The sequence below is a fragment of the Papaver somniferum genome, chromosome 7 (genome assembly GCF_003573695.1).
Source record: "Papaver somniferum cultivar HN1 chromosome 7, ASM357369v1, whole genome shotgun sequence".
NCBI classification, from domain to species: Eukaryota; Viridiplantae; Streptophyta; class Magnoliopsida; order Ranunculales; family Papaveraceae; genus Papaver; species Papaver somniferum.
This window is the reverse complement of record NC_039364.1, coordinates 18,305,612-18,323,626: the sequence shown is the minus strand read 5'-3', so window position 1 is coordinate 18,323,626 and position 18,015 is coordinate 18,305,612. Positions and strand designations below refer to the sequence as shown.

The 18,015-nt window shown below is 36.3% G+C and overlaps 2 protein-coding genes across 2 annotated transcripts; both read right to left on the bottom strand.

Annotated features, from left to right (window-relative positions):
* Positions 1–1,420: 1,420 nt before the first annotated feature.
* LOC113293004 lies at positions 1,421–3,996 on the bottom strand. Its single transcript, XM_026541789.1, has 7 exons — positions 3,887–3,996; positions 3,707–3,773; positions 2,860–2,974; positions 2,571–2,649; positions 2,371–2,463; positions 2,030–2,121; positions 1,421–1,574 (listed from the first exon to the last, which is right to left on the bottom strand). Exons 4-7 carry the CDS (start codon positions 2,637–2,639, stop codon positions 1,424–1,426), a joined length of 405 nt encoding a protein of 134 aa, XP_026397574.1. The 5' UTR covers positions 2,640–2,649; positions 2,860–2,974; positions 3,707–3,773; positions 3,887–3,996; the 3' UTR covers positions 1,421–1,423.
* An 11,078-nt stretch (positions 3,997–15,074) lies between these two features.
* LOC113294265 (protein MAINTENANCE OF MERISTEMS-like) lies at positions 15,075–16,806 on the bottom strand. The gene is made up of 5 exons (XM_026542666.1): positions 16,747–16,806; positions 16,309–16,668; positions 15,584–16,228; positions 15,258–15,360; positions 15,075–15,124 (listed from the first exon to the last, which is right to left on the bottom strand). Exons 1-5 carry the CDS (start codon positions 16,804–16,806, stop codon positions 15,075–15,077), a joined length of 1,218 nt encoding a protein of 405 aa, XP_026398451.1.
* Positions 16,807–18,015: the final 1,209 nt, after the last annotated feature.

Sequence of the window (18,015 nt, the reverse complement as noted above, 5' to 3'; positions counted from 1 at the left end):
AATAAAGCTACTAAATTCGGTTTTGTCTAACTCTAGCCAATATCTAAATTTATAACCACGGCAACTCAATATTAGCTAGCACTTAACTAATATATATTTCCAGAGATATGTTTTACTTGCTGGTAAAACAAAACATATTAATTCAAAAAATTCTCTACTATTTCGGTTTGGGATCTCACCTTGAGTATCAAGGAATATCTTCGAACAATTAAGAAATAAGATTTCAGCACATGTTCAAATTACTCCTTATATCGATATCTTGAAATTTCCTATTTTACAAACCCAATTTCCAAATCGCACAAACCCTAATTAAAGTGTACCTGACTTAGAGAAATTGGTTTTGCTTATTGGGACCCGTTCTGCCATGACTCCTAAAACAAGTTAGCATCGGTTTCACCTTGACTTCCAATATAGGTATGGATCGATTATAACTTAACTACCAACATAAGCTAGGATCGGGTCTACCTTGATTCCCTATATATTTTAGGATCATTCCAACCTTAAGATCTTCAATGAAAACCGGACCTTTAATCCTCTTGCTTTCCTTTCAACTACGAAACAAGTTCAGACGTTAACTTCCTTAAACTTATGTATTTAAACATAAATTTCTAGGTATGAAATCCAACCTATGGTCTTGATGTCGCAATTACGAAGTTCAAAAGATAAGAATTATACTTCGTAACTAAATACACCAATATAAAACACTCATCACTATTGATATATTGTTCCTTGACACTTTGATCAAAATACAATGATCAAGTCTTTTAGACCATAATTTCATGTATATAACTTCGCATGTTATGTTTTCAATATATCAGAAATGAATTGAAAGCTTATGATATATAAATGGAAGTAAGTCAAGTCATGTATTACTAACCTCAAGTGGAAGGAAGATGTCATCGTTGATGTCGATACGTCTTCTTAATTTTCAGGTCTTCAGAGTAATACTTGTATGTGTCAGCATTTCTAGACTTCCTAGTCTAACCTAATGAAGTTGATTATAGTAATCTAATCAAGCGACTTATGAGTTTTGATACTAAAATATGACAACCAACCTTGACATACCAACGTTTGGTGGGTTCAACTGAGCAATGCTCTAACAATCTCCCCTTTTTCAATTTCAGTGAAAAAACTCTATTACTTATGGAGGATACATGAATTAAAAAAATACAAATATTACATTACATAACATTCTCTTAACTGATTTTTCATACATTTGATTCCAAGTTTCAACAACACAATCACCTCAAAAATAAATGCTATAAGCACATACATTATTTCTTAGTGAGTATAAATCACCCATATACTCCATATATTTCTCTCCCTTTTTGTCACAAAAATGACAGGTATGACACTACACCAATTTACCGTTTAGCAACAGTAAATGGAAGTTGCAAAACGGGGTCGCAACAGTTTGGCTCTATTATGAAAGTCGATGTTGCTGCTTTTTGCAATGGCGAAATTTCCGTTGCAAATTTTCGGTTGACACTTTTAATCTGTTTTGACACCAAAATTGCGTAACAGCTAATAACTGTTGCGACCAGCTGAAGTCGCAACTGTTGCAACTCTTAAAACTGTATGATACATAGCAACAACTTTACTCAGTTACGAAATTTTTACCCAGTTTTTTAAAAACCGGACAATGTTATCCGATCCGGCTATGATAGTTCCGGTATAAAATTAGCAACAGTGTACAACTGTTTCGAAATATTTGTAACACCAAAAATTGTTCCAGGTCAATTTTGACCTGGTTAAAATTAGGGTACCTGCAACAGTACCTACTTTCTAAAACAGAGTTCAGTTGCAAGCTTTTCAGCAAAACATTTACAACATACAAGAATTCTCTACAACACATCATTGTTACCCATTTCCACACTCTGCAGTTTATAAAGAATGAGAAAGGATATGTAACTAACTAAACATAGTCATTTCCTAAGTTGTTTTATTCTCATTTGCTAAGAAATACTTAAAGGTTTTGTCTAAGACATACGAAACTGAAAAAATGCAACAGTGATTAAATCGTACTTACTACAAAGAAGCATTAACAGTGCTCTTTTCATATTCTATATCCTCAACTTTATGTAGAAGACCCAACTCAGAATCTGTGATACCCAAGAGAACCTACACAAAAATTATCCATTTATGAGATACAATCCATGACACATCCATCATTACGAAGAAAAGCAAATTCAAACTCCACTGAAGTAGAAAAGAATGATAAAAACTAACTGCCAAAGGAAAAAAAACAAGCTGAGAACATTTGTAATAGATACGAAACATTAACTGCACCATAAACAAGGTATACTTAAAGGTTTTTTCTTTAAGACATAAGAAACTGAAAAAATGGAACAATGATTAGAGAGAACTTACTATCAGAGAAACATTACCAGTGCGCTTCTCATATTCTACATCCTCAACTTTATCCAGGAATCCTATCTCAGAATCTGTGATACCCAAGAGAACCTGCACAACGAACACAATAAACAAATGAAGGATTGTATATCTATGGATTCTGTATTATACCAAGGTAATCTTACAAAATTATGATTTGAAGTAAAAAGAACTCTCACATTAGATGTCCTCAGGCAACCAAGGAATTCTGTATCACACCGCTTCAAAAATAAAGTTCCCTGTAACATGAAGTTGTCCCTGTTCATTTGGAAATCAAATTAATAAGAATTGATAGCTTATGCTCTTATTCCTAGCTTATAACCTGTCATGTAATAAGAACTTAATATACAAAATGCATAACTGTACACCTACGGCAACCAATAAAAATGTATCCAATCTTAAATAGTCTAATAGATACTACATATACGAAGTAAAAGAGGAGTCCGGTCCTTCAACTACAATGCTTACTTTTTTTTTGTTAAAATTCTTCGATGTTCTGTAGGACTGTCGACTGATTATCATCATCTCCTCCAACTATGTCCATGATAGGATCCTTTGATTTATCATCTAAACCACAAGCAACCTGAGATATAAAGATATGCATTAGTTAAACACACTATAACTTATGGATTTCTGCAGACCAAAACATCGAATCACACCCTGAATCTCTAAAAACATGACAAAATGAAGATCCCGAAAGATGGATAGCACACAATTGACCATCCTATTCATTTTTCATATACATTAACAAGTGGGCTAACATTTGTTGAGAAATTACTAGCATAATTATAAATCAGATACATATAAGAGTAAACTAAAAGAAAAGACATGATTCCAAAAGAAAAGACATTATAAATGAACTAAAAAACACTCAAGTATAATCCACATCAAGATACCATCAATTGCCAGCAAACTGGCAGTATAGAAAATGAAGTGCAAATGTTGAGAAATACTACTTTAATGAATCATCAATATCCCTACACATAATAAAAAGCTCAAAGGTGAACATAATGTGATGCAAACAAATTCTGCAGGTCTTGCATAGATCTACTACATACTACTAAAATATATCTAGATAAGCATCAAATTTTTTTACGTAAATGTATTATTTGGTTGTTACCCATGTTTATAATTCAGTTCTCATGGACTCCATGTTTTAACATGCAGGAATTTGGGCTTATCAAGGTGGTAGAGAGGTTTTGACCAGATATTGCACAAGGATGTCGACTATCTGATAACTTTAAGAGCTTCCAATAACAAGCGTAAACCCACGTCAACCTTTACAAGCAGTAGAAAAAGGATGCAGTTGCGTTACCACTATTGACCATGATGAGATCCAACGCTAAGTATTCCACAAAGAACTTTGTGTTGTGTTTCATTTTCTGACCATACAGAGTGTACAACAAAGCATGGCCGATCAGACACAGGTTCAGAAAAGCTTAAATGAATGATTTAAGACATCATATGAAGAAAAAAAGCATGCACCATAAAATACCTTTCTCGTAGTCCAGGGCTTTGACCACCAAAAGCACGCTAATAAATTTTTCCTTCTTTAGTTCGGCAAAGGAAAATGGTAATCCTTAATTTTCTAGCTCTATGACTGCTTTTGGTGCCTCCCTGCACATGTACTGAATAACATCCTGACCACCTACATCAAGCCAAATAGTTCCAACAGGTCAACACAACAAGGAAGAACTTTAGATGAAAATATATTAAAAAACTTGTACATAAAAAGATAAGAAAGTAAGCAAACACTCTGGAGTGACTAGGAAGTTAAATGGGTATTAGTATTTAACATTAACCTAACCAGTCACTTCCTTTAACTGTATCGTACATGTGCCAACTCCAATCATCTTCGAACATATTCCCTAGTGTTGCATTTATACCACCCTGTAGTAGCTCAAATTGGTGATATATTCAGGTATCCAAATTCTGAAATGTGTCTGTAGATGCATCATTTCTGCAGCAGGTACGTAGTTTGATGAAGCTAGCATAGTAAAAACGCTAAAAGATGAATCAAGCAGTAAAAGCATGAGCGGAGTATGCTTCCCTATAATTTGCTTCAAAGTTCTGTAATTTCTGGCGCATCCCAATTTATGCTAAACAATTTATGCTTCTCGCTTCATCTAAACAACACCTCTAACTTCTACCAGTTAAGCATGACTCACAAATGAACATTCGATGGTCGATAATACTCCTTACCTGTGCAGTGATGGTATGAGAATGTCTAGGAAATAACTTGGTGATACAAGCTGTATTAAATCCTTGCTCAGAAAGCCCATTGGATTCTACAAGTCATGCACCACCAGCTCCAACCGCAAATGCATCATATGTATGATCAACAATCGTAGAAACAGAACAGTATCCAACCCTAACTTTTAAGAAATAAGTGGGGAGCACATTCAGTACGAATAACAAACCTTTGGAACTGAAATAGTTGAAATTAAGATGTATAGAATGCAGAGAAAAACATTTATGTCAGAGAAAATGAAGAAAATACAAGCACGATGATATACTTGTACACAAATTCCCGCAATAAAAGAAGTTGGGTAAGGAACCTCGCCACTGAAATCCATATGTGGTTCTTCTTTCAGCAACTCCTCAGCCTCCTTGTATACATCGAAAGCAAGAGAATTTGGATGGCTCCTGTGATATTCACAAATTTGTGCAGATAACAAATGTAACAGTAAGAAACCAGGAGAGATAAGTAATAGCATTTCACAGTTAACAATGTCGACACCATGAAATCTATTTTATAGTACATACCAATCATTTACATACACCACTAGAAACTCAACTCCATTTCCACCAAATCTTCAATTCAAAATTGAATATAACAATACCCAAATTTGATAATACAACTTCATGAAAGAAATTCAATTCAAATGAGTAAGAAAGATTACCTCAGAACACAAACTCAATCTTCTTCTTTCAGTTTCTCACCATCAGTTTCATCTTTTTTATCTGTAATTCAAATCCATGAAGCCTAAGTCCCCGATCTGTTAGAAACCCTAATCCATGAAACTCGAATCCATTAATGAAGCAATTTTAAACCCATATTAAAACAAACTCATCTGTTGATTCTGTTTAATTCTTCAATTTGTACCACGAACAAAACCCTAGTTTTCTCAATTAACTTCTTAATCTTAGACCTAAAACGAAAGCTAATTCTTCAATCACTGTAATTTGAGAATCAATTTCTAATTCCTCTTTTTAACTCTCAATTATTTCTTGATTTCCTCTTCTTATAGTCACCAAGGAGATCGGGAGCACACGGGCTGCTTCTTTCACTAACCCTAGTTTCAACATCTTCACTATCTTCTTCTTCTTCTACAACAACCATTAGATTTAGGTTTTGGGGGTTCTACGGGCATAGAGAGATTTTGACCGTAATGATAGTAAAAAGGGAAAAGAATTGATTTCAATGTTAATGGTCATTGTGCAGCAGGGTGAAAGTAGAGATACAGGAAGAAGGAGAAGGACAGAGAAATAAGATAATGAGATAGAAGTCTGGTTGCTTGATAATATTAGGGTTACCGAGTCAGTTTTGAAGCTGAATGGGCTGAATAGTGAGACAGCTTAAATGTGTTCCGAGCCACACTCATGAGTGGCACGTGTAAAAACCAAAACGTTCCGATTCGCAACTAAAAACTGTTGCGATTTTGTAACTCAAATATGGTGTTGCAATTCTTTCGCAACCGAAGATTCGCAACAGCTGCTAAGCTGTTGCGAATTTGAGTTGCTAAACTCCATATTTGGTGTAGTGTGAGAAAATACAAGATCAAACCAAAAGGATCTTACAAGTTTATAAGAGTCAAGCACGAAGGTCTAACATACCTTTTTTAATAAGAAAATATACTAAAACCGAAACTACCTAAGTTTGTTTCAGCACCTTATCAAGAAAACAATTGCCCGAAGAAATTTTCCCTTAGATTTGATAAGTCAGGAAAAGATAAGAGTTAATTCGGTTGATTATCAGGATCTAATTATTCATAAATAATTATACCTCATTAGAGAAGACAAACTAGGTTACTAGTTTTATCAATGATTTGATTAGACCTGAATAATCGTACTTCGTTTTGATAAGCCTAAACTAAAATTATAATTAATTAGTTTTTCTTATTAGGAATCAATTGGACTAAAATAATTGAACCTCCTATTTCGTTAAGCAAAAAAAAAAAAAACCAAATTTTATTTAGTTTTTCTTAATCGGGACCAATTGAAACATAACAATTGTAGCGTACTTTTCGTTAAGAAAAAGCAAAAATAGGCATTTTAAATTAGCTTTTCGTAATAGGAAAACGATTAACAAACATAAATAAATCGTTACCTTATTATTCGATATGACAAACTAAGTTCCGAACCGATCAAGTTTTCATATAAGGAAAGATTATCAAAATAATTATTCCCTCGTTTCCACAACCACTCTCCCCAAAAAGATATGACGATTAAGCACCAGTTCATTAAAGAACTCTCCCGATGTGAGTTATTATTCCGTGCAAGACAAAAGTATAACAACAAAGACACCCTTTACCATAGAAAGGTCAACAAAGTCTTGGATTATAAGTTTCCAATGTAACAAACTAAAACTGAAACTCATATGTATACCAAATACATAATTTATGAAATATAATTTGATAATAGTATAATCATGACTTCACACATGAGTTTAATCAATATCTACATATGATCATTTGATAAAGCATCATTTAAATCAATATAAGCAAAGTAAAAGAAATAATCATTCAGATCAAGCAATGCAATCGTAACTTCAAAAGAATGACACAAGGAATTTAAAAACAAAAAATTAATCATTCATATTATTGATAACTTGAATAAACTTTACACAAACATGGAAATCAATCAACAATTTATTAGTTTATTCATATATAGTTTATCAACTAAAGCTTTTTTCTGTGATTTCTTTCAGTTCGGCTTCCAATTCTAACAGATTTTTCTTGTAGTAATCCAACAACTTCATATTATAAACATCTATATCCTTATAGGTAGATGACCATTTGAGGTGAACTAACTTTTGTTCATGAAAAGCAATTCCATGTTTTGCATGAGAAATCAGTTCCTTGAGCATTTATCTCCTTCCAATTAGTTCCAAGATTCCTTCAAACAAACTGGTTTCTCTAACCTCACTAAGAGAAGATTTGATAAGAAATGGACAATATTCAGAATAAAGCTCGAATCTTCCTTTCCAAGTGGTGGTTGAGTCAAGAATTTTCTCAACTAATTCAATACAATACTCACATATGTAGTCACCAATTTCTTCCCTATTCTTAATAAAAAGAATTATATGAAGTTTTCTAGATAAAACTCGAAACCTGCACGAGTTTATTAGAACTGAAATATCTTTGCTCAAGTCTTCCACATATTCTTTTTCATTGTTCTTCTTTTTGGGAGACATTGTAAACAATATTTTTAATAAGCCTGAAAATTCTTTCGAAAACACAAGGAGTATAATCGAGAATATATGTGGAATTTCGGACCATCTAAAACATCTTCTTATAAGTAAGATTCATGGTCTTATAAAAGGTAGTTTTGTTTCAAAATCGGAAGTTCATGAACTTCAGAAATATTACCAAAATTCGGAAGTAAGTCCTAAAGGAAATATTCTTCTTTAAGGTTACCATGATAACTGAAACTTATCTTATTCTTTTATAATTATACAAAATCCTGTTATACTGCAATACCCCGATATTCGGCAGTTTTTGGCCGAATGAAATATAATTAATGGGTTGCCCTTTCCTAACACCGAGGTCTTTTTAGCACAATTGGCTCCAGAGTTGGTAGAAAACTCTGCAGTTAAGCTTGTCGGGTGGGAATAATCCAGGGATGGGTGACCTCCTGGGAAGTGACTGCTGGATAACCGCAATAATTCCCGTTGAAAACCCCACACTGCCTGATAACCACCCCACACTAAGTGGAGATAATATTGGTAGAGGCACGAGCCATTACAAATGGTATCAGAGCCGACGACGGGTCACCTGCCGAGGATCGGAAGGTGCACTGGACGGGGTTGGTCCAGGTGCTTCTCATGATGGGTAGGGAACGTCAGAGAACTGGGCTTGCAACTATATTCTGGAGCCGAGGACGGCTCCAACTTAAGGTGATGGTATTTTAATACCCCTATATTCGACAGTGGTTGGCCGAATGAAATATAAGTAATGGTTTGTCCTTTCCTAACACCGAGGACTCTTCAGCACAATTGGCTCCAAAGTTGATAAAAAAACTCTGCAGTTAAGCGTGCTCGGATGTGAGTAATCCTGGGATGGGTGACCTCCTGGGAAGTCGTTGTTGGATAACCGCAGCGATGCCCGTTGAAAATCCCACACTGCCGGACAACCGTGTTGGCTAAGTGGGGATAATATCGTTGGAGGGACGGGTCATTACATATAACTTTAAGTATCATGAGTTTTTTCAATCATTAAAAAAACATGAGATGGTATAAGAAGATAAGATTAAAAGAAGTCAGTTATGGTTGACCGATTTCCCTTTTGAGTCTATTGGCCAGAAACTTATAACCATATGTATCTAATATCAACGACTGATTTTCTTTCTCAAGATCTATTTTAGATATCCTTTTTGTGGTTTGAGTGCCGGACTTAGGAACCCTTTTGGAGAAGGGTTTAATATGATAATACTATTGAAGATCCTGTGAAACCTCTTCTCTTCAAGATGTAACATCAGATCTTGTCTTTGCATTGACAAAGTCGTCTCTCTTTCGATTATCAGTTCTTTTATGAGATGACCTTGTTGAGCGATTGGAAAAGTTGAACTATTATTATAATAATGTTTTTACCTAAACTTTGGACGATAGTAATCTGTGTTCTTTACGAGGGCAAATTAGCCAATTCGTTTGATACAAAGGAGAATGCATCTTACGAATTTTACATCCCCTTTACAAGTGTCCTATATTACCACAAAAATAACAATACTTAGTAACATAAAAGGTATGGGTTTTAATGTTACCTTTTTATGGATCTACTTGCGATGGAGATATGTTTTTCTTGTCTTTTATAGGCATTACTTGCTACTCACTGGTAGAGATCAAGGTAGTTAATATCGCGTATCGGTATCGTATCGGTCAGGTCCTATACACTTATACGAGTGATAATATCTATTTTTACAGGCGATACATCATTTAATATGGATTTTCAAATAATTATAAAACCATAGTAAAAAATAATAAGAATCATACACATATCTTAAATTTCCAAAATACAAGGTGGTTTATTAGCCAACGTTGTGATTGTTGTCCCATTATGCCGGTAAATCTTTTTTATTATCCTTCATGTTAATCTTTTATATTTCTCTGCCTTGCAATCGAAATATGGTTTCCATCTTATATCTTACCATATAGTCATTGATTTTATAATTATAAATATATTAGGGCTTTTTACCTGCTCCAATTGACATTGTACTTGTCTGTAAAGACTAGATGCATGTTGATGAAAAATTTATTCACGAAACCGATATTGTCGGTGTACAAGTAAAACCGATATATCGGTTTGTACCGTCCTGTACAACCGATAATATCATTTCGTTTTGTATCACCGATATTTTTGATATCGTATAGGTATTTTTCGATATCCGATAAAAACCTGTAATATCGGCCTGTTCAACCGATATTGACTACCTTGGTAGAGATGCTTTCATCCACACTTGTACAAGAAGAGTTCAGTTGAACCTGGTTTGCAGGCTTGACAATCTCAACTTCTTTACAAGGATTATGAGAATCTTCATCACCGATGGAGGCCTCTGGTTGAAAAGAATCCATAGCTTTGACAAATATTACCTCTTTGTTAATATTTGAAGCATCTATTCCCTTATAGCCCAATCCCCGTGCATCACGATGATTTCTACTTGCTTCTAGCATTGAGGTTAAATCGTTTGAGCTATTATTGAGCTTTTTCAAGTTCAAATTTTCTTCTTCCAATGTCTTGACTTTATCAAAAGCACTTGCTAGATCAGCCTCAAGGTGTTTTTCTCGAGAGAAATAAGCACCTTCTTTCTCTTCAAAATACAATTGTTGAGAATTAATCATTACATCAGATTCAACAAGTTTCTTTTCCAAGAAATACACCTTTTCAAGAGCAGCATCGCGATCTTTCTTTAATAAATCCGCTCGAGAAAGACTAGCCCTTACTTTGTCTTCAAGACTTTGTAGTTGTTGAGAATCATTTTCCCTCAACCTTTCGAGGTTTTGACAAAGCCTTTCACATTTAGTAGTCTTTGATTATAAATTAACCTGAAGTTTCTTTATTATCTAAGAAGACATACTTAGGTGGAGGGTGGTAACAAGCAATTGATCACCGACTTGTTTCACAGAGGTTACCTTATCCACAAAATTTGCGTCGTCCTTAGAAGAGTTTCTGTTTGAGTCATCAGACATACCTATAGGATTTAGTTTTAACTCATCATGAGATCCTCTAGACTCATTCAAAGTATCAGAAGAACATTCCGAACTTGAGGAAGAACCATTATCACTGTTTGAAACCTCTGATTCAGAGAGTGGTTTAACAACCTCTTGTGATACGTTAATTGAGTCTTTTACTAATTTTCTCTTTCGCTTAATCATACTTTGACCCATGTCTTATAGGTTGGATCACACGAAATACATATTGTTAAATCTTTTCGTATTTATCTACTTTGATACCAATTGAAATGACGAAGATACCAAGTTGATAAACACGTAAGTGCAACACAATTATACCCATTATTATGTTAGCTAGACATCGTTATTTCGCTAATAATAATAACTTAGTGCTTTTGTATAAAGTGTAAGCAAATCCTTTTTACGAGCAAATCCAATAGTTGGCTTATTAAAAGCAAAATTGACATCGACTATTTACGGTGCCAAAGGAGCCTGGGCCAACTCGTGTGCCGCACCACCTGAGACATTGACTCGATTAGAGGAAGAAGAGTTTTGGTGTGATTCCACTAGTGGCCCAAGAGGAACAGTGGACGTGTCCTCTAACCACAATATTTTGTGGTATTTCATTCACCACGTCTCATTCTTTTGCGAACAGAAGAAATTCAAGCAGGTGGTGTTCACAAGCAGTTGCCGTCATTATTAGGTTGGAATGGGGTATACAACACCTCGATGGGTGCTTCAATTTCATTTGCAGGCGAGAGTGAATGGTGGTTTTGAATGGCATCTGTATGTGAAGCTGTAGACATCAAGGAAGGGGGAAGTGCTGTAGCCGAAATGTTGATGCGACTGGTTATGGAAATGAAGTCTTGAATCAGTTGGTCATGTGGACGGATTAGTCGTGAAATGTTGGCTGAATTGGTTGGATGTGGGTTGGTTCTGCCTGATTGCAGTTGATGGAGATGATATGGAGATGGACATAAACTGGTAATGCAACCTGAATTTGGAAGTACAAAAAATTTGGTGCAGTCGGCGACGATCCACCGTTGCCAAAGCTTCCTTTAGCTCATTAGCCCACCATCAACAAATATGGTTGGCAAATTGCATTTCACAAAGTAAGGAAAAAATAAAAGTGAGATTGCAAAATCCCCAAATTAAAAACCCTAAATTATGTTCATCAAAAAAGAAAAGAAAAATCCATACATATCAAACCCTTAACAAAGCACAAAACACAATCTTCTTCTTCTGATTTCTATATTAATCAATGACACAATCTCCATCTTCATCTTCTTCTTCAACTACTGCTACAACTTGAGCTGCTGCTCCTAAATTCCCAAGCTGAACTCTCACATCTACACCATGATTCTTCATCATATAATCATAATACACTTTAATCAACCGCTCCTGTTTCTTCTTCTCAATCTGAAAGAACTCTTCAACTCTATCTATTTTCGAATCAAGCCCTGGGACCGTAAGAGGAATGTCGGGAGACGATTCCAAAAACCGGTTTTGTTTCTTAATCTGATTATTCGACTCATACATTTTGATTAATCCATCGATTTTCGTATGAAGACCATCGAAAGTGCGAGGAATTGTTGAGAATACGAAATTTTTGTTGAAATTTGTTTCTTCTTCATCTTCGTCTTCGTTTTCTGATTCGCAATCGGACATTGCAAAATCGTGGTATCTTTCTTCGAGAATCGTTATAATCTCTTTGGATCGGTTCGTGCATAATTTGAAAGCTGCGATTATTCGATCGAATTTTGTGTGGAATCGTTCTATATCATCGAGTTCCATTGCAGAGAAAAAAACCTAAACCCTAACTAGAAAAATGAGCAGAGAAAATCTGAATCGAACAAATGAAGAACCCAAATGAAAGGGGCTATAACTGGATCCGGATGTAGACTATGGATCCACTTTAGACCTATGCCCGATGTTTTTTAGAAGCCCAGTGATTACTCTCGGTTATTTTTTAGATGCCCAGTGAATTGATTACTCTCGGTTAATTTGGTTCGGTCTTACTTTTTCGGTATGCCGCTTCCCGAGTAATGAACACCGGGAGCACAATGAGAGAAGTAAGTGGGCTATGGTCATGTCAGAATTTGCACCGCAAGGACCATGAGATATACTCTAAAACAGTCTATCCCTTTCAAAACCTGGCTTGATTTGGATATACCCAGATTAATTGGGGTATATCCAATAAGACAAAATCTGGTCATTATGAAGTAAAACCAAGCCACTCCTTAACCTTGTATTTTCTAAATGGCTAATAAGCCCTTGTTTCATTAACATTAAAAATTCTGATTAGGTTAATTAATTGAGTTTAGATTGATTGAATAGATTAAAATTTAGGAATTCAAGTTATGAAATTTTGTTTTTGATTGAACTTTTTTGGGATGATTTTTGATGAGAATTTTTTATTTTTGAGAATATTTGTTGCAACGAAAATGAAGCACAGAACCGAAACACTTCTAAAAGGTGATTGCATATCTGTTGTATGAAATCCTACTCAAAATCAAAGAAGAAATCCGCACTTTCAATTCTGAAAGTATGAAAGGTCGTCAAGATCGACTAATGAAGATCATGCCGACCATTATAGGCCGGCAACGTATAAGATTGAAGAAGGTGTCGGCTAGATATGGCCGGCAGGGTATACGAATGAAGAAGATGCCGGCTGTAATATTTTTGACACACATGAGACTGTTATAAATGCGCAGGTACTCGGCATGGTATTGATTTATTACCTCGCCGGCTTCCCTGTTGTCGGCATTTATTAACTTTTTTACCTGGCCGGCTAGAATTTAGCCGGCATGGTTGTAATATTTCAACCTTGCCGACTTTGGTTATCCACCCAAAAAGACTGAATTCTAATAGATGCAATTCACTTTATTCATGCAATTTTGATTACTACATTGATTGAAACATAAAATAAAACTCCTTGTCGACGGAAAAACGAATGCACTTAGCATGTGCATCAAGCCTTTGAACCCCTAGGCGACCCTAGTGGACGAGTTATAGTCTCGTGAGGGCTTACATAGAGGTATACCCACAAAACATATACAAAAACTTCTAAAGCCATCAATCTTCCTCGGACGAAGACGATACAACATCCAAGTAGTCCGGGTTATCCTCCGGGATTCTTTCGGCCAAGAAGTGATAGCTTGCATCGAAAGAAAATGCTTCCCCCTTTTCCTCCAAGTAGCACGCTTTCATGACTTCGTACTACAAAAACAAACTTACATTTGTTAGTGGTGTTTCATTGGAAGATAAAACAACATGGATCACGTAAAACAAACCACAAAAATACTCAGAAATTGTGCAATGGACAAGGTGAAAGGGAGAGTGTTAAAAATACGAGGTTGGAGAGCTAAAAATGCAAGTATTGCATTTTCAATGACTACGTGCCTCTCATGCACTTGTTGAACACTTCTTGAATTTGGATTCCCAAAGTCTTGGATAAATTTGTTGTGTACCCTAGCCCAAAAGGTTGTGGAATCCACCCTTTCGGAGGATTAACGTCTAAGCTGTTTTTCCGCATACCAAGCTTTGGTGATTACCAAATATTCATTTGAATCAAATGAAGTCATTGTTGTGTGTATAGAGCTATTGGGTGAGTTAGATGGAGTGTATGATGATATGAGCTTTGGAGAGTATATGTACATAGTTGTGTGTTGTTTTGTGGAGATAAGTATTGTATTTATAGGATGGTGGCCAAATTTGGCCGTTATAGTGTATAAGTACAAGTCAATCAATGTAATTGTACTTGAAAAAATTTGAAATTTAAATCGGCCGGCATGTTACAATTTTGTTAAAATGCCGACCTTATATGATTTTAGGCATCAGAAGATCATTTTCTTCTGTGTATCCGCCGGAACCGTATTGGGTCATTATCATGCCCGCTATGCTTTGGCCGAAAAGGTATAAATTTTGTTACCATGCCGACCTTATATGATTTTAGGCATCAGGAGGAAGGTTTTCTTCTGTGTATCCGCCGGAACTGTATTGGATCATTAGCATGTCGGCTAGTATTTGGCCGGCAAGGTCTTAATTTTGTTACCATGCCGACCGTATATGATTTTAGGCATCAGGAGAAAGGTTTTTCTGCCACTCATAGCCGTCACGGGTAGATAACATATTACCTTGACGGCCCTGGTAACTACACAATTTTCGCTATCAGGGCCGGCAGTCTGACAATTAACAACCTTGCCGGCCTTGGAATAATCGGCAATGTAACTTAAGAAAAGCATGCCGGCATAAGTATTGAAACTTTACATATCTAAACAAACCATTCATTCAACAACTAGAAATCCAACACTTTTTGTCTAAAATATGAAAACAAGTCCCACAAACCTTAAAAAGACATTTGTCCACATCATTAACTTAAACATTTGTCCATCACAACATAAATAAATAAACTAGGAAAGCATTCATTCACCACGACCACGACCACAGCCCCGTTTAGGAACACTACCACTACTACTACCTTCACCACCACGACCGCTACGAGCCCTTTTTTTGTCACCATTCAGCTTGGCTTGTGCTTCCCTCCTAGCTTTTTCTTCCATCTTTACTTCAGCCTCAAGTTGCTTGAACAATTCATGGGAATCCTCATTGTCAACATTCCAAGCATAGTCAATGTGCTTGCTTTTCTCTTCAATCGACAAAGGCTCTCCTTTGTCTTTCGCACAACATAACACCTTCACAAAGGTCTTCAAATACTCCTTCTATTTTCAATTAAACAACAAACAATTAATAGAATGATTCGATAATGTAATCTTAAAATAGTAAGAGCAACTCTAAAATACATACAAAGAACTTAAGACTTGCTGCTGGGTCTTTCGATGCCATCTTTCTCTTACGAGCCAATTCTTCAGCAGTCATTTCCCTAAGCATAGTAGGATGAGCCCAACCCAAGTACCACGCCATGTATCTCTCACTAACTTCATTATCGGTGGTCACCTCGTCCAAAAGACTCACGTCGATGTTACAGCCACGTCTTCCGTTCCAATGTTCTAGAGATGGCGGAGGAAAGTAAGGGACGCTGATAGTTTTTTGGGACGTGGAGCAGTCATCCTTTAACAAAGTAAAGAACGTCTTTTCTTCATCGAAATGAGGTTCTTCTTGGATGTAACCCAATTGTCGTATTACCTGATGTGGATCGTACATTGAATATCCCGGTGAGCACAACAAGGTTCCGTAGTATAATGCAATTTCATCTCTCCTTTGGATTAAACCTTGATTTCTATCATCTCGATACAGATCAAATATCACATCATCCGCAGTCAATTTTTCGATGGCGATTCGGAGTTTGATAAGATTTTGCGGTATTTCCTTATCCTGAGTACCCTTAAAACTGTACCTTTGCGCTCTTGGCTTATCAACCGCAACATTCGCATCCACTTTGACGTATGAGTTGGTTTTGAACAAAGAAGGGAAGGGCTCATATATCCAAACCTATGCAAAAAGAAAAGTTTAGTAAAAATCTTATCTTACGAGAATTTTGCAAATATAAATGATTTAGACAATAAAATTACCTGGAAGAGACATGTGTTTCCGTTAACTTGCGCAGTGAGTGCCCTAGAACACTTTGTCAAATCATTGTTCAAGAAGGCGACCACCGGAGTACCCCAAGAATACCCAAGCACCTTATCTAAGGGATCCAATAGTTCCATATAACTGGCATCTACCAAGCTTCCGGAACTTTCGGGGAAGATACATTTTTCCAGGACGTGTAGCAAATAAGCTGACGCGGTAGCATTTATTCGCACCGGGTTCAACCTTCCTTCCGTATCAAAGATTTTCTTGGTCCCGGATAATGTGTCCCTCAACTTCTTCAGATTAAACTTCTTGGTTAGACGACCATCCTTCTTCTCAAGAACAGACTCTGTCTCGTTCTGATTCCAACCGAATAATTTCTAGCTGAATTCATAAATATCCTTGAAAGAAAACTTATTATTGAATCCCTCACTGACTGCTTTTCCATCAACTTTGAGGTCTAGAATTTGTTGAGCATCATCGGGAGTTATCGTCATGTCACGGAATGGGAATAACATTGTATCAATCTCTCCGTAGAACCTCTCACAGAATGCAGATACGGTAACTTTATCATGCTCAATATTCGAACTCTCCACCGCAGGCCACAACCCGGAGTTCTTGACAATCACTTGCACCTCCTCACATTCATCCTCAAGTTTCCAAGTGTTATTCACTGCACATGAAGCTTGGTACCTCATGAGACGGACGACATGCTTGTGATCCTAAATACCAAAAAAAAACAAAATAAAAATAAATAAAAACACTTGACGCAAATTTAAAATAGATACACACTTGAATAAAGAACAAAGAAGGATTGAGATTACTTCCGATAGTATTATGGATCGTACATTCCCATGAGTCTTTGTATCCAAAAAGAACATTTCCACCATCTCTTGGGGTACCCCCTTGGAAGCTCACCTTTTTTCAGTGTAAGCATCAAGTGAGGGGGAGGCATGTGATAATTATATGGTTTAGTGATCACCCTCTTCTTCGTTCCGGTTTCTGTTGAAGTTGAAGCTTCGGTTTGTTGAAATTAGCTTGACTTTGTTCTCAATCGTCTTCTTCTTCTTCCACTGCCTCTTCAATAATTTGTTCTTCGATTTCCTTGTCTTTATCTCCATTACCATCATCATCACCATCATCATCATCATCACCTCCTCCAACATTAGGAATGTCTTGATCACCACCATCATCATCATTGTTACCTCCTCCAGCAGACGGAGTGCTTTCATCAACATCATCATCATCACCTCTTATACCAGATGGAATTGATTGGTATTCATCTGGAGTCTCGTCTGAATCACTGGGTTCAGATGGTGGTTCAGAATCATTCGTTATACGGATCTTTGTCGTTCCCGGGACAACGTATGCCCCTCGATGTGTTAAAGTCAAGAGTTTTTCACCAACACGAGGAGGTCTTGTAGGAGGACTACGATCTTTCAGAGATTTCTTATTTGCCTTTTCCAACCTGAACAAGAACGATTAAGAAACAAAACTATAAGTCGGCAGGGTCGATAAATATGACCAACCCGGCAGAATAATGGCCGACATGTTAGACTAAAACATATAAGACGGCGGAAGTATAGACGGCAGGGTAGCATTCAAATATCCTTCCGACTTATAGCAAATATGAAAAAAAAATTTCCACGTTGCAGGTCGGCAAGGTACATTACCTATACATTGCCGGCCAACTAACAACCGACATG

Excerpts from the sequence above, each read along its gene's own strand:
- LOC113293004 (XM_026541789.1), bottom strand. The coding sequence starts at position 2,639 with ATGTTACAGGGAACTTTATTTTTGAAGCGGTGTGATACAGAATTCCTT. Across the intron at positions 2,464-2,570 it reads GTTGCCTGAGGACATCTAAT|GTTCTCTTGGGTATCACAGA; the intron begins GTGAGAGTTCTT and ends TTCGTTGTGCAG. Across the intron at positions 1,575-2,029 it reads ACTGTTAATGCTTCTTTGTA|TTTTAAGAGTTGCAACAGTT; the intron begins GTAAGTACGATT and ends TGTATCATACAG.
- LOC113294265 (XM_026542666.1), bottom strand. The coding sequence starts at position 16,806 with ATGACGATAACTCCCGATGATGCTCAACAAATTCTAGACCTCAAAGTT. Across the intron at positions 15,361-15,583 it reads CAGCAAGTCTTAAGTTCTTT|CAACTTGAGGCTGAAGTAAA; the intron begins GTATGTATTTTA and ends GAATTGTTCAAG. Across the intron at positions 15,125-15,257 it reads TAGCGGTCGTGGTGGTGAAG|GTTTGTGGGACTTGTTTTCA; the intron begins GTAGTAGTAGTG and ends TGTCTTTTTAAG.